This window comes from Passer montanus, unplaced genomic scaffold (assembly GCF_014805655.1).
Source record: "Passer montanus isolate IOZ18808 unplaced genomic scaffold, ASM1480565v1 scaffold20, whole genome shotgun sequence".
Lineage (NCBI taxonomy): Eukaryota > Metazoa > Chordata > Aves > Passeriformes > Passeridae > Passer > Passer montanus.
The window spans coordinates 1654498-1676414 of NW_024366592.1; the positions used below are offsets into that span (position 1 = coordinate 1654498).

At 39.2% G+C, this 21917-nt stretch overlaps 1 protein-coding gene across 10 annotated transcripts in view; it reads left to right on the top strand.

Annotated features, from left to right (window-relative positions):
• Nucleotides 1-21917, top strand: part of EPS8 (epidermal growth factor receptor pathway substrate 8) — a 124825-nt gene that overhangs the window by 66007 nt on the left and 36901 nt on the right. For 9 of the 10 annotated variants that reach the window (XM_039708082.1, XM_039708083.1, XM_039708081.1 and 6 more), the window contains 6 exons: nt 6088-6178; nt 7220-7293; nt 16332-16399; nt 18295-18456; nt 18656-18805; nt 21051-21133. In XM_039708082.1, coding sequence (XP_039564016.1) covers nt 6117-6178; nt 7220-7293; nt 16332-16399; nt 18295-18456; nt 18656-18805; nt 21051-21133 — 599 coding nt within the window. In that variant the 5' untranslated portion in view covers nt 6088-6116. Of the gene's footprint in view, nt 1-1837; nt 1865-6087; nt 6179-7219; nt 7294-16331; nt 16400-18294; nt 18457-18655; nt 18806-21050; nt 21134-21917 lie in introns of those variants that run through there. The other variant, XM_039708088.1, reaches the window with a different exon arrangement.

Here is a 21917-nt window from a genome sequence, read left to right on the forward strand (position 1 = left end):
TCAGTGCTTGGCATATTTATTAACGTTCCTTTGTTGCAATGGGGATTTTAAGTCTTTGAAGCTTTTGTATCTGTAAAGCTGTTTTATTTTCTTTCAATATGGTTAATTATAAATCATGGCCCAGACCTGAGTGAAAGGGATGGAAATAGGTTGCCATGCCAGAATAAGAACCTGTTTTCAAGCAGGGTCTGTATTAGTGTGGCAATAATAAGGGCACAGTCTATGAGCATGGTCTGAGGTTTATTCATTCAGTTCTTCCTGTTGCTCTCCGTATTTTTCCCCTTCCTCAAAATAAAAGATAGCCATCTTTATTGTATTGTTAGAATATTTCTTTAATCACTGGGAAATATCATAGTAGGAAAAAGGTATTTTTTTTATCTTGTTAGTTTTTCCAGTGGAAACCTTCTCTTTTAGCAATTTCTGTTCTGAAGACAGGCCTTTATCTACTTTGGTTGATAATTATGACCACAAATTTTCTCCAATAAATTTATCCTCTTCCTCCTGCATGAAAGGGATGCTGTTAATGAATTTAGCTTACTCCTCCGTAGTGAAGGGAAGAGTATTAGATTTCAGAAAGTGTCAGTGAAAATCAAAACGCTTTCTGAGGCTGGCAAAACCAGCACTGACTGAGCTTGTCTGCTGCACTGCACTGTGGAGAAGGATGTGAATACATTTACAAACCCAGTGCCCTGTCACTGTCCCCTGCCTGGACAGAGTGGTATTTTTTGTCTGTCAATGTCCTTAGTTGCTTGAAATGCTTCTACCCCTGTGGCCCCTTACACAAACAGGTAAATAATATTCTGGGGTGAAGTTCAGCTTTCTGTAAGGAGTAAAACTCAGGCAGGAGAGGGAGACACATCCAGTCCTTTCCTCCCCTTGTCCAGGTTTCTTTAGCAGGAATCCCAGTTAGTTAACACTGCATCCAGCACTAAGACCTAAAATCAGGATACAACAAAGTGCAGATTTGCATAAACTAAAATTCAGTGTACTTAGTGCTAAGGGTCATGCTGGACAACTGCTCTGAATGCAGAGAGGTCCTGAAGGAAACAGCACTTTAAAAATTATTTTATTAACATTTTTCCAGGTGCTTGGACAGAAGAGTGAATACTGGAGTATATACAACTCAGAGAGCTTCAAAAATACATACAAATAAATATAGAGTGGCTTGAGAGGCAAAGAGAACAGCAGTCACAGTGGTGGGGAATCAAGTTCATCTATTTTATGTTCAAACTGCAGCACTTGTAGGGCCTGGCTTTCCATTTTCTGCAATGATTTTTTGCTGTCATCTTTTCTAACAGCTTTTGGATGCTCCAGCCTGCCTAACAGGAAACTGAAAACGTTACAGAGCAAAGCTGCTGCCAGCTCAACCAAAGGCAGTTTTTCTCAGAGAAAACTGGTATCAGTGCACTGAGGCTGGAAAATCCCCAGGGATCATTTCAGAAGTATGACTTATGCATTCATGTGCATTTGGTGTTTAACTCCAGGCAAGATGTCCAACAAGCAGCAGAACTCGTGTTTGCTCTTGGTTGTGCTCTGAAGCAAGTCCCAAAGCAGAGGGCAGCAGCAACATTTCATCTGGCTCCACAGGATGCATTTCTGCCAGGAGTTTCCCATCTGTAAAATCTGAAGATACAAATAGGAGAGTGATGGGTCAGAACAGCAAGGTAGACACGAGGAGATGTTGTTTAAAAATTTAGCATGAGTAGGGAAAGTCGTGTGTGGGTGAACAGGATGAGGTTTGAGATGAAAAATGGCAAGTCACACAGCAAGCTAAACAGTTTTTGTGCATTTTGCAGGTCAGCAGTGCCGAAAGCTGAGGGATAGCAGCAAGAGGCATTTTTACTGAAAGCACAGTGAGCTGGGAGTACGTGGATTTTTTTTTTTAATTTTTTTCCCCTGTTGTTTTGTTCTTCTGTAATACTTTTGAAAGGGAAAGGGTGGAGAGAGAGAGTCCTTATCTGACATTGCTGAACTCACCAGGGAATGGTGTTACCTTGTAATAGCCCGCTGCTTTTTGTTTAGGCTGGAGTTACAGCCTCTGCTCTGCCTGGGGAGAATTTTGGGGGGGTTTGGGGGAACACATGATAACAATTAAATTTTCTTAATCAGTAGGCAATAATCATTCCAGCCATTACTGGCTTTCCTGTGCATCCTTTTCTCCTTAGCCCTTCCCCCTCCATAATTTCTGAAATATCCATGTCGTTAAGTTGTTTCTCTTTTGGTTTCCATATGGGTGGAACTGATCACTTCAGGATGAGTGGAAAAGAGCACCAGGCTCTAGAATATCTAATTTGCTCGAATGATGCAGCTCTGCCTTTCTGGGAAAGGTGTTTGGGTTTGGTTTTTTTAATAACCTGGGGGATTTTCTTACTTTCAAACTCCTATCAGGAAATGACATGGCAGGACATGAGAGCTGTTGATGTGCCACATAAATTGTATTGTTTTCATGAGGCTGCTGTGCTACAAGATGGGGAAGACAGTATTTTTTTATTTAAAAAAACACAAACCAACAACAACAAAAAACAAGTGTTCATGACTGATAGAATCATGTTGTACACTGGCATGATTCTCCCCATGCTTGGGATTACCACCTGTAACTGCTGAAGAGCAAAAGTACATCTGTCTCAGGAATGGTTTCTGTGTTATTTGTAAATGTTTAAATTTATTACATATTATTTTAATATACTTGATACATTTATTATTATTACTACTACTACAACATTTATTTTATTATTATTTTCTAATTGAAATCTTACTTAGCTTTCCTGGTTTAAAATATTTCTTTTTCAGAGCAGGCATGAGTATTTTTTTTTTAAATTTGCAAGATCCTGAGACATGACTATTTTTGGTCATATTCACAATTAAACTGTTGATACTTCAGGCCTAATTGAAGAGGGATAATGCAGTTGATTGTGAAGGATGTTTATTTTAAAGTCTGGGACACCAGTGTAGGTTGCTGTGACCTGCTGGGCTGAGGTGAAAGGGAAAATTAAAGAGGAAGTGGAGTTTATTAATAGACTCCTGGTTGACAATGGCTTTGCACTGTGCAGGGGGTGACTTTTGCTGACTGGTTATAAGAGATGAAAGAGCATTTGAGATGAGAAACACAGCCGAGAAAGCTGTACAAGGCAATAATAAAGCCCTGCACCTACTGTTACCCTTTTGTGGGTTTTCCCTTTTCTTCATCATGCAATTAATTAAAAAAAAATTAAAGAGTTTTCCTATATTTTTTTTTTAATGAAACATTTAGGTTGAATGAGATTTGATTGTGTGATAATTTTGGGGAGTCACAAGTAGCTTTTTGATGCTGTTATAAATATTTCAACTAATTATAAATAATTATAGTAAAGAGTTTGTTTGTATTCACATTCTGGAGATTTCTTGAACCAAATGACAGAAGCATTGCATGAAATTGCAGGAGCATTGAAATTGTCATGTCAAGGTAGTTGTTCTGGCATTTCAAAAGCACTGGAAAATTGCATGAGGGGCAGGAAATATTGTTGGCTTTACTCAACTATCTAATAGCAAGTGGTGTTTTGTTTGCATATCAGCTAAAGCTGACTAACACTTCTGTGTTTGCTTGGCAGAACAAGCTGCTTGCTTTTTAAAAAAATTTAATAGTCAAAATTTTTTTACTTCAGACTTTCAGTATCTCTTAATTCAAAACATAAGTCTGAGGCTTTTTGTATTTAAGTGGTGTTGTGCCTTACAGTGGGCAAGTATTTAGTCCTGAGAGATGGTTTCTTTCCCCAATGTGAAAATCTGCTGCTCAGCTTTCTTGCTGCTTTCAAACTCATTGTGTCATGTTGACTTCAAAGGCTGAAGCTTGAAATTCTAATACATTACATTCTAATATATTACATTCCTTCTACTTAAAATATCTGTTTCACCACCTCCATAAAACTGAGTGAATGCAAATACAAACCAAGTATTTGTCAGATTAAGATGTCAGAGCAGTGGAATTATTCTGAGAGAGTTTTAAACCAAGGGGTTTTTCCTCCCCCCAGATCTCACTTTAAGACAGATAGTTGAAGAATTTCTTACAAATAGGCCTATGAAAAAAAAGACTACAAATCAAAAAAGATTATGACAAACAGAATTATTCAATAAGTGCTACCTTAAACAATGTGTGGATGGAAAGTAAAGTGGGGATACCAAAGGGCAGCAGGGATAATTTGTGTATTTTGGATGTGGTGACTCTGTGGAAGCTAATCAGAGGGGAAACTGCTAAGCAGAGCAGCAAATTGAGCTTGGTTGCAGATGATGATAAGCATGAATAGCTGATAGGAAGTGCTGGAGAGCTCAGTGGCAGCCTGGGCTGGAGAGGAGCACTCGGAGCTGCTCCGCTCCCGGCAGTCGCTGGAACGAGCAGGGAGTGCCCAGTGAGCTGGCAAATTCTGCTGGGAAAATGAACAGTTGTATCCTTTCAAGTCATGGGATAATTTCAGCAAGCTTCCCAAAGGTTGTTATTGCTAATGAATCGAGGAGCACTCAACATGGGTGGTCATTTATTGGAGACAGCTGTTAAGGATGGCACTCCATAAAGAGTCTTAGAGCAGCCACCTTGGATATGTGATATATTTGTGGGGCAAAATGTGTTTGTGTCACTAAAGAGGTTCTGCAAGGAGCCAAGATTTCAAAGAAAATTAAATAAATTTAAAATAATAATTAAATATGTATGTATATATATATATATATATATATATATATATATATATCTACTAAGCCAATTTAGCAAGTGTGTACCCACTGAAAGCAACACCGCCCTTGCACATGATGTCACTTGGCGTGTCAAATACACCTCAAATACAAATACACCTCAAACAGAACTACAGAATTTCACTTGGCGTGTCTAACACACCAACAAATACACTGTTATAGTTAGTTTTGCTGACTGCATCCAAGGCAGGAGGTGCCAGGTGTTTGTCCCTCAGGAAGGTATAAAAGCTCTGCCCTCAGCACCAAGCACCACCAAAGCTTGTTTGTCTCTTGAACTGACTGATGGATTTACCGCTCAGAACAGATTTTGGTTGTCCTTCTGCCTGGAAGAAGGAAGTAGCAGAGTACATGTGGGTACTGGCAGGTCAAAGAGCTGCTGCTTCTTTGTAAAACAAGAGGAGAATAGCTAATGTGGAGCAGTGAGATGAATTAGGGCCTCAGAAGATAAGCTGGCTGCAAGGCAGCTCTAGTGCAAGCAGAGCAGGCTGTGCTTACTTTGGAAACAGAGCTTTTGTAGGTACAAATTTGATCTGATGCACTTTCGACTGTTCTGAAGTGTCACTGAAATGCAGAGAAATATTCAAATTTATATTATTCATGTATATATGTAAATGAAAGAGTATTTGCCCATGGTAAATTTGAATATGAAAGGGTTATGAAAGTCACTTTCCAGAGCTAGTTTTAACTTCAATGGACATGTTATTAAAGGGAGAATTTTTTAAACTGTTTTATCATGGCCTGTTCAGCACTGCTTTTATAGGAAAGGTTTCATCTGGCATGCCAAACTTTCAGGATGTTAAGCGCTGCTTAACAAAAAAAAAAAAAAAAAAAAAGGGTTTTTTTAAGTACCAAAATAGCTAACCAAGTTTCCTTTTGTGCTAACAATTGTGTTTTAATTTGATAATGTATCTTTCCAACAATTCAGCTGATATGTTTCATAGAATATGTATCAAAAGGTCATTTCAAGAATTGCATTTGAAAGAAATGAATTGAGGGCTGAAATCGAGCACGCTTGTGCAATAAAGTTGCTATTTGGAACATCTTGCTCACTTTTGCAGTAGATCTTGTTCTTTGTTTAGTGAGCCTTTTATTTCTACAGCTATTCCTAAGGACCATTGTATCAAAAATAATAGCTTTGTTCACAAAATTATAAATTATTTGAAGCTATAACTATCAAATTGCTGCTGAGAGAAGTTCCACAGTGGGTCTTTGAGGCATCACTGGGATGCAGTTAACAACAATTGAGCTTGTTGATGAAATTTTGTTCCCATTTCAACCATAATTTCCTCATTAGGTTTGTGTTACACCTGTGTTCAGCCTTCATCTTTTAGGATATTTCAGTTCATGTGCTGTGTTTCCTTTTCCCAGGTCGTTTCTCCCAGTGAGTGGCAGTGAGAATGAATGGACACATATCAAACACCCCTCCTGGTGGATATGGAAGTTACTTCCCTCAAATGAAGTAAGGTTTTGCCTTTGACTTGCCTTTTATGGACAAAATAGTGTTGTACCTCCTTCTTTAGGCTTTCATTTCAGATAGAGCTATTATTAGTTGGTCCCATTGGGATTAAAAAGGAGTTTTCTGTAGAAGTGTGTTGGGTTTGCAAACCATGGAACCAAAGGGACAGATATTTTTGTGGTCTGTAAGGGAAAACTGTGTTACTGCATGGACTCATCTGGAACAGCAAAATAAATTGCTGCAGCCATAACATCCTTATTATGTTACTCAGAGAGGCCTTTGTGTGCCTGAGATGTTTAAGGTTAGCTCTGAGTGAATGCGTTTTTATGCATAAAAGATGAGGCTGCCTCTCCCATCTGTGAGAACAGACTGCTTCCCAGGAAAGAGAGCTGAGCAACTGCTACCTGAAAGTGTTACCTTGCCTGGGAGAAGAGGGTGATCCCTGTATCAGGGGCATGGCACTAGACTCACAACACTAATGAGAATTTACCCATCTGATGCCAAGGAACATGTATCTCTGTGGTGTGTTTTGCTTCTCATGTTGTTGTCCCTTTAAAATGGACTCATATATCACTCATTCTTGAAACTCTTGCAGTCATACTGCCTTTTCATTTGTGTAAGACAATGCCAGTCATTTTAAGTTGTTCATTAAAAGCTGTTAAAATTGTTAAAAGCAATCAACACTTGTGTATGCAGGGAAAAAACCCCAAATCCTACCCAATTCTTTGGTATAGTCATTATTATTATTGTTATTATTATCATTATTATAATTGTGCTGTGAAGTTTCTTACTGGAGTTAAGGTGGTATTTATTTGTATACCACACTCCAGTTGTGCACAATGTTGTATTAATGCAACAAAAGACAGCTCAGAAGGGCCTGCAGCCCAAGTGAAACATTCTCCCATATCTTTATGGTGTGGAACAAATATCCAGTATCATTCCCTCTGTTACTAATGTTGTATGTGTAGTCCTATGGAAGGGGAGGGGGTTTTTTCATTGCCAAATACATCTATACAGAAGATAACCAGAAATGTTTTCTTCCAGTGGCTATGGCTCCCCGACATTTGCTCAGGCAGAGAGGGAGCACAATTCAAGAACAAGTGCAAAAGCTCTCTATGGTAAGGTGGCAAAAACTCTCTAAACTTCTGTGCTAAATTGCTGTTTAAATAGTGGTTGTGGTGTGGAAATATTTTACACATGGGTGTGTCTGTCAACTGAACTAGAAAAACAAAGTGGTTTTATTCTTACTAAAGCTAACTAGAAAATATTCAATTTACTAAGCAGAGAGCTCCCACCTGCTCATTTTCCAAGCAGCATTCATCACAAAACTCAGAGTGATCCCAGGGAGAAGGCATTCAAGGGTTTAGCTGTGCTTAAACTCTTGTGGGGTTTTATTTCTCCTCTACCTCCCTCTGCCTCCCCAGCTTCATCCCCTGCTGGAAAAGGCACTGACAATATTTTTCTTCTTTGACACAAAGATTTAATGGAAATTAGAGTTGGTCTGACAGATTTGGAGTCCTGCTTGGCGTGCTGTTTTCAGCAGGCTCTGTGACTGTCACATGTGATGTTACAAATGCCTGGACGTTGTTGCACTCACCAACTACAAATGCTGTTTTTCTTGGCTGTACACACTACTCTGCAGCCAAACACCAAATCTGGGCAGGAGAAATGCAGTCATGTTCCTTGCCAGCCAAACTGCACCATTTTCAGGTCATCCTCCTCCACTGTGAGCACATCCCTCTGATAGCTGTGCTGGTAATGGAAACAGCAGCAGTGAGGCTGTGAGAAGTTCTGCTGTGTAAATCTGTGCCTGCTAAATGCTCTTTTGAAAGTCCCAAGCTGTACCTTCTCTCCCTCCTGTTTTGGGTGGAGTGGTGGCTGGGAGGGAGCTCAGGGCTTAGGCAGTGATGGCAGCCTGCTTTACAATCTTAGAATCATTTTAAGTTGCAAAAGACCTTCAAGACCATCAAGGCTGACTGTTAACCCAGTGCTGCCAAGCCCACCACTGCACCTTGTCCCTAAATGCCTCACAAGCACATCTCCTCAGCTCCTCCAGGGACGGTGACCCAGCCATTGCCCTGGCAGCTGTTCCAGTGCTTGATAACCCTTTTGGAGAAAACATTTTTCCTAATATTGAATCAAGTTCAAATTCACTTTGTTTTAGTGCTACTCTGCAAAAGTCAGTTTCTTGACATAGTGCTGAAGGCAGGAACCTAAACTGATGAAAATTCTGAGTTGATCATTTTAAACAGTGATTTCTGTATCCTGAATGGGTTCACTCAACAAACTGATTGCAAGTGTTGACAGAAATAGTAGGTGGCAACAGAAACCAGCAAAAGACATTGCAAAAAAACCTCTTAGCAGATCTTTCTTTATGAGATGCTATAATTGCTGTGATTCCTTTTTCATTTTATGTCAGTATCCTAATTTTTCAGGAGTATATGGTTTGAACAGCATGGCAGTATCTGTGTCTTAACTGTGTCCTTTAACCTTTGTGAGCTTTTAAAATATCTCTCTGAGCCTTTTCATATCAAATATTTTGGGATGCCCATGTGTCAGGAGAAGATGGGGACAAGTGAGTAAATTTGATGTGTATAATGATATTTTTTTACTTCCAGAATGCTTAACTGAATTCAGGTACTAAAGGAAAATTCTTGCCATGAAACGGCTGCATGGTGGCTCCTGTAAAGTGAATTGTTGTCCTTGGTTCCCTTCTGTTGCTGGTAGATAGATCTCAGAATGATGGTTGCAGTTGCCATGAGCTGAATGAAGTAGAGGAATCAGTTATTTTGGAACTCCAAGTGGATATGTATTGGCACAGCTTTTAGAGTTTGCACATTTTACTACTTCTGCTCTGTTTTTTATTCATAAAGAAGTAGGGTGTTGCTATCACCACATATATGAGCTGGAGAAAACAAGGAAAGAACCTAAAATCTTCCTCTAATTCAGGGCAATTTTTTTAATTTTTAGCAACAAAGGTACTATTCCATTGCATCCCATGTGCATCTTCTCTCTTGTAATGTTAAATTTTTTGTGCATACTCTCCCAAATGAGCTGCAAAGCAGCTGAGTGATATTGGAATTTTAAAAGTGTGTTGAAAATGGTTATTACAAAGTATTCTATTTATAATTAATTACTAACTAAGCTATTTTATTTGAGATTATTGAGACAGAAATCCTATAAAGCAGGAGGAAGCTGTCTTAGTTTTCTTTTTATATTTGTTGTTTACATATATTTTAAATGTATGTTTACTATTTAGGTTAATAAAGAAAACTCATGAGATGAATAGGTTCACTTACACTGGAAAAAATAGATGTAATTTTACTGTAAAAGTAAAACGGGCTGTGCTTTACTAAAATGTGACAACATGATGTTAGCAGCAAATTTTCCCCATTACAATGCTTCTTTTCTTGGAAAACTTGAGAGTCCATTGGACTGAGCCACCTATGCCTGACTATCAACAAATAAAATGGTGCCTGGGCTCCTAGGTGACCACTTGATATTGAACTCACTTTCTTCCAAGCACTGTAAAGACTGAAGAAAAAGAAAAAAGAAAATTAATAAAAATAAAATTAATAAAAATAAAATTATCATTAGTAGTAGTAGTATTAAGAACAACAACAGCTTATTATTATTGCTTGTTGTTATATGTGTGTATATTTCTGTCCTGGCATATATGTAGGCATGTTTATATCCTGGCATGAATTTTATGTCTTAGATGCCATTGCTGAGGTGATTCATGAATATTCAGCCCTTCAGCCACCCACGGAAGGTTGGCCTCTGTGCTGTGGGAAAGGAGGCTGGAATATTACTGGTGTTACCAAGAGTTCAGCTCAAAGCCAGACTGGAGCCATCACTATCTCTAATGTGCCTGTCTGATAGCAAAAACTTCCTTGCAATTGCCTTTTTTCCTGTGTCAATAATCCCTTTGTTTTCACTCATTTCCTTCCTGAAATGAGCCATTTTCTATTTGCATGACAAATCTCTCTCTGAGGCGAGGGAAGGTGCTCTCTGCACATTTTTATGGGGTTTATTTCATCGTTTGCTTCCTGCTCTCTCCATCTGAGATGGATTTTGGCTCCTGCTGTCATCTGTTGTTCTAGCATTGGCTCCTCCATCTGTCTTGAGCAGTTCTGCCTGTGGGGAGAGGAGCAGCAGCCTCGGGGCTGGGCTGGGGCTGTGCCAGCCCCCGACACAGCGTGGAGCTGCCTCATTGCTCAGCAGGGATGGACTGGGATTTTGGTCCTTGGATTTGGATCACTCAAAATTGTCAGATTATTGTACAGCCCAGAAGTGAAATATGCTGCTAAAATTGTCTTCTCACAGCACATTAGAATAGACTGCTTTGTGCACTGAGTTTATACTCTAGTGGTTGTGATTTGGAGCTGGAAGTGAAATTGCCTGTGTATTGTATTTGTAAGGACCCTCGTGGCAGGGAGGAATGAAGAATCTGACTCCGTGTTCTCAGAAGGCTAATTTATTATTTTATTATCCTATATTATATTAAAGAATGCTATACTAAACTATACTGAAGAATACAGAAAGGATACCTACAGAAGGGATACCTACAGAAGGCTAAAAAGATAATAATGAAAATTTGTGACTCTTTCCAGAGTCCTGATACAGCTTGGCACTGATTGGCCAATGAGTCAAAACACTCACACCAGAATCCAATGAAACAATCACCTGTGGGTAAACAAACACATTCTACACATGAACACAGCACAGGAGAAGCAAATGAGATAAGAATTGTTTTCCTTTTTCTGAGGCTTCTCAGCTTCCCAGAAGAAAAATCCTGGGTGAAGGGATTTTTTCAGAGAAAGTGAATGCTACATCTGTGTATTTTTGCATTGCTCATATGGCTCATTCAGAGCAAGAACTGCAGTGTAACAAATTCAAGGAAACCTCAAGCAGCTCACAGGCAGGTAAATGAGTGCACTGAAAGAAGCCATCCAAGCCATAACATCCTTGCAGTATTTTGGTTCTCAAATTAATTTGACAGCTGACTTCTAAACAACACACTTCCTTTGACAGCTACTTCCACACAGCCATCAGAGAGAAGTTACTGGCATAAATCTCTGAAAGTGATAGTGTTTGCTCCTCTGAAGAGGAAATTTGTTTTGAACTAAAGTTCTGACCTTTGTCCCTGGATGTTTAGGTCATGTTTCCTGCACTTTGCTCTGCCTCAAGCTGATTTTTTTTTTTTTTTCCAATTTATTCTTAAAGGGTATCAACAATCAGTCCAATGCAGATATATGGTAGAAAATTAAGTATTGGGCTTTTCTGCTTGATGATGTGTAGAAATATTTTATGCTGTCCCTCCAGGATCCTTAGGACAGGTTTTGGGGAAGACTCTCAATCCCTGTCCACATGGATTAATATCAAATTTCAGAGAAATCTACAGTCCTGTTGATCTGTGTCATGTAGTGGCTGGTAGAGTTTTTGACTTGGCTGAAAGTCTTTGGTTAAGAGGTTGCTTTTTGTTTTCTGGTGTTTTGGATGCTTTCAAAAATGAAAATGCAACCAGTAGTTTTCAACCTCTGTTTGAAAACAGAAACATGGTCTGTTCCTGATGATTGGTGAATTCAATAATTTCACCCAACATGAATTGCTGCAATATCTGTCCACATCAGACATCAGGAAGAGTTCTAGTTTCTGTGGCTCAATGTTCCAGTTCCTCTGGGGGCTTCAGTAACTAGGAAATCTTACATTCAGGACCTATAAGAGAAATGCTGTTCTGCTTTTCACTTTATTGCCTTTGTGTTGTGAGAGATTTTATTTTAATCAAATTCTTCTGGGTTGCATTTGCTATAGATTGTGGTTAAGAATTTAAGTGTCTTCTGCCATGATAGTCTCTGATTTTTTTAAATTTTACTAAAGGAAAAGTCCTTTATCTAAATGGTGTGCAGCGTATCAGCAGAGTTTGAGCTAACCTGTTATTAAGGCTGCACTGCACTTTAAGTGGTGGGTGTAAGAGCCACAATGAGCAGAATATACAGGAAAAAAACGTAATAATTTTGATTAAGTTTTATTCATATTTTGATAGTTTTATTCATCTTTTGATACTTTTATGCATCATATCTGGAAGTCTCTATTGTAGCATTTCACTTCAGCTTCAGTAGTCTCTTCATGCATGAAGGGACCTGTGAGAGGCTGAGATTGATTGGGAGGATGAGGAGAGTGAAACAGAGCATACAAAACATTATTTTGTTTTTAGTGTCAGGGTTGACCCCAGCCAGCAAGTGAGGGCCTCACCATTTGCTTGCTCATTCCCCCTCTCTCCTCTCTGCAGCAGAACAGGGGGGAGAATTGGAAGAGAAAAAGGAAGAAAAAAACCCAGATGGATCAAGATAAAGATGGTTTAATAGGTGAAGGAAAGAACAGGGAGGAAAAGGGACTGAAAAGCACAAAGGAATTTACTCACAGCCTTCCACAAGAAGAGCAATGGCCAAACTATCTGGGCAAGGAGTCTTTGGAAAGACTACCTGCCAGTTTTATTGCTGAGCAATGATATTAAACAGTATGGACTATCCTTTGGGTCAGCTGTCCCAGCTGTGTCAGCCTCTTGTGCACCCCCAGCCCACCCACTGGGGCAGCAGAATGAGAAACAGAGAAGACTTTGACACCATACAGGCACAGCTAAAATATCCCTGTGTTATCAGATCCAAAATCATCTCCATCCTAGCCAGTCCCACTGCATTCAGCACATCAGCAAATTCTGTTGCACCTTTTCAACAGTAGATCTTGTGTTACTTGCATTTGAAGTTAGTGTGATAAGGTTTCTGTAAAAGCAGTCAGATTAAAATTGGTAGGTAATAATCTGTCACTTTGATATGTGAAAGAGTTGAGATGGAAACTGCATTTCCTGAAGAATGGCAAGGGACACCTCTGTAGAAAAAGTTTTATACAGATGAAAGAACCTGTGAGAATCACCAGCTGAGATCTCTCTGACTTGGAAATAGAAACCCAGAGGTGCTGTAGGAAGGAGTAGCAGTCCCTTGTGTACTCTGGAGAGGAGGACAGAGAACAGATTTGCAGGCTTTTATCAGATTTTCCAGGAGCTCCAGGCAGTGGAGCCCTTCAGCAGGAGGGGGTGCAGAAGGGTTTGTGTCCTTTCTGATGGCAAGGTGAGACTTTTGGAGGGTTGTAGGTGGAATCTGGGACAGGAGCCAAGCACTAGGAGAAAGAAGAGCTTGAAGATTCCTTTTGAGGTGCTGGCAAAAGCCATGGGACAGGGAATGCATTTTAGCTGCCAGTCTTTTTATTTCCTTTCCTTTTTTCCTTTTTTCTTACTATTTCTTTGTGTAATGTTCATATTATCGGGGGGGGGGGGGCGGGACCGGGGGGGGGGGGGGGGGACGGGACGGGACAGACTATTCTTCCTTCAGTGTGATTCATGCCAGGCAGCCAAAAAAACCATGTCTCAGGGAGCTGTAAGGGAAAGGAAACCCACTTATGAACCATTGGATTGTAAAAGCTTTGAAAAACAAAGGCTGAAGACAAACTCTTCCAACAGTGGAAGAATTTTGCCTGATGCCAGGATTCATGTTAGAAGATGTATTTTGATGGGTGAATAATTTCAGGGTGCAGCTGTAGTATCCACCTCCAGATCCTCTATAGCAGTTTTTCAGTCCCAGCTCAGATGTTCTGTTCTGCTCTAAATGATAACTTGGGTCTCCAGCAGCTTCTAATTCTCATTCTACCTGCCTTAAAGAAGTAAATGTGTAAATATGAATTGCTCTCAGTTCTTGTGTTCCTACTTTTTGTTTATTAACACAAACACTGATTGACTTTAGTTAAATGTAAATTTTATTAAAGTTGTTGTTAATTACAACGTAATAGCAACAAGAACTTTAATAAAATTTACATTTAATCTCACCTGGACAGTGTGTGTTGAACACTTTCCATCCTCTCTGGCTGGGAGTGTTGACCTGTTAATCTGTGTTGCAAATGCTTTTGAAATTCCTGTCTCAACACAGAAGCAGAATAAGGAGCCTCCTGCAAATTTACTCTCTGCTTTTTAATTCCTTTGGAGCCTCTATATATATCAGAATTTCTTTGTTTATTTAAAGCAGCTCCAACTGTTACTGTTTGCAGCATTTACAAATTTTACAGGGGATATAAACTTTCTGATGCTTGTTTAATTCAATAGCACAAAACTTACATTTTGGTAAGACAACACTCAAAACTGAGTATTTGGTGCATTGTTATTGAAACAAGTAATTTTTTGTTTGCTTTGTTTTGTTTAAAGCATATAATCTTTCTTACTGGACAGCATTGAAGTATCATTTACAGTCCACAGCAGAAGGCTGCTAACCGATCCCCTTAGAGATGCAAATAATTCTATGGGATTAAATTAGATACTGCTTTTTAATCCCCTTGTTTTATTAGGAACAGATGGACTTTACTTCTTCAGATCATCATCCAAACAAAAAAAGAAAGGTAGCAAGTCAGACAGCACTGTTTTACTGACTGTGTTGTTGGGGTGTGCATGGTTTGTGCTGTGGTTAAAAAGACAATCAACTGAAAAAATCATTTCAGTAACATGCTGCAAAAGCAGAAATAGTAGATACAGATGGAATAATCAAGGCTGGGATTTCAGGATAATGCATAATGAAAGCAAGATATCTATTTGGAAAGATTCACACACCTGGCTAAACATTCTGATAGTTTGTGGTGACCTTGCATGTGACTGCTCTGCACACTTCCCTTGCTGAAGCAAGCTGAGCAGCTGCTGCACAGGGTTAGGATGGCTCTGCTGCCTGAGTGGCTTTTGTCACCGTGGGAGGGGGGCTTCAAGCCAGTGCTGTATCTCAGAAACTTGGGGGTTTTTTTTGTGAAAATCACTGAGAAGGGAAGAGATAATGGTGTATTTATAAAATGTGACAAATGCTTCCACAAGTGACGTCTGAAAACGAGGGCACTGCTGTCTTTGCACCTGGAATTCCTGCAGGAAGGAGCCCTGGTCACAGAAGGGACCTTTGTAGGGGGGCTTTTGTGGACTCCTCACTGCAGAGATCATATGTTTCATAGTATTTAGAATTTTTTTTTTTATTTTGCAAAAAAATAACTTAACCTTCCTATCAACAAAATCACTTTTATTTTGCTTCCAACTACTCCCAAGTGTGATGAAATTGATGTAATTTGTGTGTACGTTTTGCATTTTCATCATATGAAAAATATCAAACCACCTATTTTACTTGATAATCAGAAAGTGAGATTTTTAATGAAATAAAGAAAAAAAAAATTATCAATTTCCCGAGTTTCTCTAGACCTCTCTTGGCCATGTCACCGACTGACTTTTTCACACCAAATCTCCTGGTGGTCCAGATCAGACACTTAAGTGGTTGTAATGAAAAAAAACCCTCAAACTTCCAAATGTTGCATTCATTTTTTTTCCACTAGAATTGAAAAGTGTTCTTCAGTACTAATCTAAATTCATTATTTTGTGGTGTGGGTGTGTGTTGTGTCTTCATCTTGCTTTTCCTCTTCCTTCCTCTCCTGGTTTAATATCAATCTACTGTACAGAGTAAAAGGCACATAATGTTTCTGGTTTTGCAGCATTGTGTTTTGTTAACTGAAAAAAAATCCTGTTTTGAGATATTTTGGTGTGTTTATGTATATTTTCATGCCTATTTCTACACTAGCAATTCAGTGAATTGAATATTTCATGAAGAAATAAAGGATGAGTCAGGTCTTTTTTTTTTGTGAGTGCCTTTGTTGTCTTGCAGATTTAGCATGAGAATTATTTGTATCTATCAGAAAATACTTTTGCTTTCAAGGATGCTCATACAGATACAATGAGCCCAGTGCTGGTTATCATACTGCTGCAAGGCAAATATTTTAATAATCAGCCATCTCAAGGCAGTGTTTCCACTCAGAGGACTGTTCCTCTCCAGTGTCCTGACCCACTGGATGAGATAAGTGGATTTTTTGGGCACCCACCAGCTCTCTGTTAATGTTGCTGACGTAAAAATGGTCCTTGTGCTGGACCATGTCGGGGTGGAGGTCTTTTCTGCTGAAATACAGAAATTAACCACAGCTTATCTCCTCTTCTCATGTACACAACTTGTCCAAAGTGTCTCTGAGGAGCAGTCAAGACACCAGGATAAGGCACTGAATGAATAATTATTCTTTCTTTTCCTCCCACCTGCAGAACAAAGAAAGAATTATGCACGAGACAGTGTCAGCAGCATATCTGAAACGTCACAGTACCACGTGGAGGTGAGATGAGAGGGATACACCAATTACAGCCCTCAGTTACTTGTGGTTATTTTTGCCTGCATGTTTTTTTTTCTGAGGATATATAAGCTTGAAGGCACATGCATCCTCCAAAATATCCCTCCAGCCTGGGGTCACTTCAGAGCAGATTACACTGAAATGTCACAAATTGCATAGCTTTGCCATGATGAGCTGGAATCTGGATGTGGAAGGATGTAAGCAGAGTTGTGTGTGGCTTGACAAATTTCTCAATTCCACACCTTGTGCTGCCCTGGCTCCTTGCAAAGATGAGGCAGGGCTGTGCTGCTGGCAAGGCACACTGAGTGATATTTAAAGATAATGCTCTGATCAGATCTAATCAGCAGAGGCATTAGAATATTCATCAAGTGCTGAGCATTAACCCCTCCAAGCCCCAGTGGGTTTTACGTGGTGGTTGAACACATTCTGCCTGCACAGAGTCTTCCCCAGGGTGAACAGACAAGTGTGTGCCTTGCTGGCTTAAGCTGCTTTGCAGAATTACTGCGTGCTGCTCTCACATTTAAAATACTCAGCAGGGTAAGCCTGAGTGCTCTATGTGGACTGTTAAGCACTTTTGAATGCAGTGCCTCCTTTTGGAACCTTATTTTGGCTTAAACTTTCTCCTGCTGCCATCAGACCACTGTCATGGGTTAAGCCCAGTCTTGCAAACCCCACAGATTCTCAGCTCCTTTTTGCTGGGTTTTAAATCATCTGTGCATTGTGAGATCATATGCAGAAGACTCCTAATTTCTAGTGCTTCAGTCCTAAAATCAGCTTGCAAATGAATACATGTGTTGGTTCTAATTGCCTGTCTATTTTGTGTGCTTCCTTCATAACGGTTTTGGTCCTGTACTGGAATAACAATTAGTACTTGCATTTAGAATCTAAGCACTCCTGGGTAAGCAGCCAGTGCAGAGTTTGTTTCACTCTACTTCTTTTAAATACTTTGATTATATGCAGCTTACACCTACTTTCTTCTCTGTAATTACCATGTGCTGTTATCCTGTAATCAAAGAAAGCACAGCTAATCCTCTTGTATTATTTTTATTTTTTGAAGTTATTTAGAAGGGAGATATGCAGGCATACATTAAATGTGGTTCAGCTTGAATGAGTGTTACCAGATTTTCAATTAGAATGTGAAGGTGGATTTATGCCTGAACAAAACAAAATAATTTTGTGGGTTTTCTTGCACAATTGGCATGCTGAAGGAGAAATTGCCACAGCAATAATGACAGGGAAGATAGCTGAGGTGATGTTTGTGAGGTACTATGTAGTTTCCAGGCCATTAATTGAGCCTGGAGAATACTCCAAGCTGATGGTGAGCAAAAATTGGTACTATTTTCTTCTGTGCTGCCCAGAAAAGTGACCAGCCCATCCATAAGGTATCCCAGTGAGATGCAAGCCCATCCTGGTTGCCACCAGCAGGCTGCTGGCAGATCTGGAAGAGATGAGGACACTCCAGGTCAGGGTGGTGGTGGAGCTACATTGGCAGGGAGCTTCTGGGAAGCCTCTGCTGGCACCTCCTGAATTCAGCTTGCCAAGAGAGAGACAGGTTTTCACTCCTCATGAAAGCTAATTAAAACTCGTGGATTAATTCTAGCTTTGATACCTGGAGGATGTCAGAATGTGCCTTCAAGTCTGACTGCTTACAGCAGTGGGGAAATGACAGTGGGTGTCACAAAAATAAGTTGACTTAAAATGGCATTTTGGACTAAACATCCTTCTTCATGTCCTAGAGGTGGGCTCTGCCATACACAAAGGCACTTTTACTCATGAATAATTTGCATTGCTACTTCCTGACAATTTAAATACTGGCACTCCTGAACAATAGGGAAAAATTGCAATCATAATTTCTTTTAAATGTGCATTTTGCTCACCAGCACTTGACCACCTTTGTTCTGGACCGAAAAGAGGCGATGATTACAGTGGATGATGGAATAAGGAAGCTGAAATTGTTGGATGCCAAAGGCAAAGTGTGGACTCAAGACATGATTCTGCAAGTGGATGACAAAGCTGTCAGCTTGGTGGACTTGGAATCAAAGGTAGGATCTGAGAGTGACAGTCTCATTTTCAGAGAGAGAGAAAAAGGGAGCGAGCAGAAAAATGATGTATGTGAGATTGAGGATTTTAATTAGCTTATTATCACTTTCCCTTTTTTGCTCATGCAGTTTTGCTGAGATCAGGACACTGTATAGTAAGGTGGTATTTTGTGTTTTCTTCTTTTTTTCCCTCTTCTGACAGAATGAACTGGAGAATTTTCCTTTAAGCACAATTCAGCATTGCCAAGCTGTGATGAATGCATGCAACTACAATTCAATTCTTGCATTAATATGTAAAGAACCAACCCAAAACAAGCCTGATTTGCATCTTTTCCAGTGTGATGAAATTAAGGTAAGATAATAGTGGAGATCTGCTATGGCTTTTTGAATAGGGGTGATTCTATGAATTGACCAGTACAGTGGGTAAAGATAAATGAGCTGATTAATAGAAAATAATTCTTTACTTTTATTCTTGTAAAAATGCTCTAAGTTTCATCCACTTATGATACCAACACTCCTTATAGTTAGTAAATGTAGTGTAGTATGTATTGCAAAGGAGTAATCTAATATTTAAACAGAATCTTTAGTGGATGTTCAAATATGTCTTTACTGTAAATATTGGTTCTTGGACTCTATAGCTGCTAATTTGGGTTTGCAAATGTATAAAGCTCTGGAAAATGTCTATGGTCTGCCTTCACACTTTTGAAAAAGTGGTGTAAAATAATTTGAGTTGTCTCAGATTTATTTTCTAATCTGCAAAGAGCTCATCTAAGCCCTGAGTCTTTCTGTTCTTTTTGTCACTGAGCAATTAAACATTCTCTACATCCTCACCTCTCTGCATTTCTGCTCTGCTGGAGAGATCTTGAAAGGGAAAACATTCCTTGCAGGAGGGGCAAAACAAGGAAAGAGATTGCTTGTCTCTGATGAAAATATTGCCTTCAAGTGTAAATTATTTTTTTAATGTATTCTGCAATACTTCTTTATTTGTGAGGTTATAAATTTTAATTCTGTTAGTTATTCTCTGTAATTCCAGTTGATCATTTCATGGGGATTTCTTAATTCCTTTCTAGTAGTTTGTATTAATGTCTTGAAAGAACAGATTGTTAATCACACTGTGCATCAGTTTCAAAATTAGCATGGTGAGAGTGGTGTGAGGATGATTAGTTATTGTGTGATCTGTTGCACAGAATTTGCTGTTTTAAAGGAAAGTGGGATCCTGTCAGAAGTTCAGGGGTTATTGTGTTAAATAATGCAGGGATCCCTTTTGAGGAGTGTTTGGACCCAGTTTCTCAATGTGTAAATTGGTCTCTCTTCGTTTTTGAAGTTGTGTAGATATAAAAATATAGAGTACAGACTTCCAAGCATGACTTGGAAGTTCAGTATCTCCCTTAGTTCTGAAGTATTGTTTGATTCTGTGGCCACATCCTGGGGTTTTTTTTCCTTACCCATGACACTTTTTTGGTTTTGAAAGTTTAGGTCTTTCTCTGTTGGCTTTTCCCTGCTTTTGTTTGAAGTTACATGCAAATCCAGGAGCCTCTGCAAAAAAAAAAAATAGTTAAAATCATTACTATTTGGGGCATTCTGACATTTTATAAACAAGAAAAAAAATTAAATAGTAAATACCAAGAGTGTTGGATTAATGGACTTCTTCTGGATTTAAGTTCCTCTGGTCCCCTAGAGTTTTCTTCTATTAATTCTGTAAGCTTGAAGTATCCTAACTATTCTGTAATGCAATCCATTACAGCTTGAAAAGTCCTGTAATCCCCTTGAATCCTAAATTCAACAATGTCTTCTGGTCCCAGCAGAAGTCACATATTCCTCCCAAAAAGGTGCACACCTCTGCATGATGAGGGTGCTAGGAAGGACATGGTCCTTGCAGAGTGAGCCAGACACTGACAGATTTTGGCCTTGACAGCCTTTGTAGGAAATTAATTTGTCAGCTTAGGACATGTAACAGAGCATTCTAAATCCTGTGAGAAGCCATGACCTATTTAATGCAAGATCTATTAAAATAATGCTTTAGATGTGCATCAAAATCTCACTTGTGGGGCCACTGGTGGAGGCAGACTGCACTTGTGGAGTGGCAGGAAGGTACAGATTAGGGAATCTTCTGAAAAATTCATCTTCTGTCACATCAAAGAGCAATTGGAGGCTGTCATTGTTTCTGAGAGGAAATTGAATCATGACAAGTCACTGTCTTCATGCTTATGCTGCTGCCATCTATAGTAGTTTTGCTGCTTCTATATTTAGTGGATTTTCTTTTTATAGTCTGAGACAAACAAAATACTTGAGACAACCCAAAATTACGTATGCAGAGGGAAAAAGTAGCTTATGCAATAGTGGTTGACTTGAGATAATTACAGCTGTTCAGACAAATTTGGTGTCTAGATTACTTGTATGATGATAATGTTTGAGGCTGGAGTAGTGACAAAAATACCAACTCCCAGATTTTATTCTGGGTTTTTAAAATAATTTGTCCCAGTGCTTTTAAATAAATGGGATTTGATCATGTATTCTCTGTATAAAGGTGAGATATTTATTTCAAAGATCTGAACACAGCAGCAGATTCCTGATGTCTCCTGCTCCTGTCTCCTTAGGCTACCCTTATTCATGAAGATATTGAAAGTGCAATCAGTGACAGCAAAAGTGGGAAACAGAAGAAGAGGCTTGAGACACTGAGGTAACAATCCAGCTTCTTGGCAGTATATGGGATTATCAGTGTCCCAGCATTCAGAAGCTCTCCAGGTCTGCCTGCTCTCTTTTGGGGTTTTGTGGGGGGCTTGAGCTTTTTTCCTTCTAGATAATAGGATACTTCCAAAGCCATGTGTATTAAAGCCATATCTTGCTTTAATAATTTTCTCATGTTCTGTTCAATTTATAGTGTCAGTCTTACCTTCTCCAGTTCCACCTTAGTGATGGGAACAGCTAAGATCAATTCCACTTGCCAGAGAATGGCATTGCATGTCTCAGCTCTGCATATGGCTCAAGTAGTTCAGAGTTTAAATTAAAAACCACAAATTCTCCATATCTCCAAGTAAATAATAGTATGCTAAAAGGTTTTGGGATCTGAAGATGTTAAACAAAACAGCAACTGAAGATTGAATAATCTTCCTGCCTGCCTGCTTAATGATGCTGAAAACTTCTGGTTTCCCTGGTAGCAAAATCTTCTCCGCCAGTTGGAAAATGTAAGAGAAAGAATCTGTTGGATTCAGAGAAGACTAATACAGAAATGAGAGGTAGCAAACACAGGCATAAAAGCAAGGGCACAAATATATCAGAAACTGAAAAGTGATGGTAGTAACTTGTTGGAAATTCAGTGTGTAAGTGATGCTGATAGTATTTCTCAATAATAATTGTGCTCAGATAGAGAACTCTCTGCTGGACAAAAATTAGAATGAATATAAAATAGTTCTGGATACCTGTTAAATTCTGATGTGCAACTTACAAAGATTTCCTATAGCAAG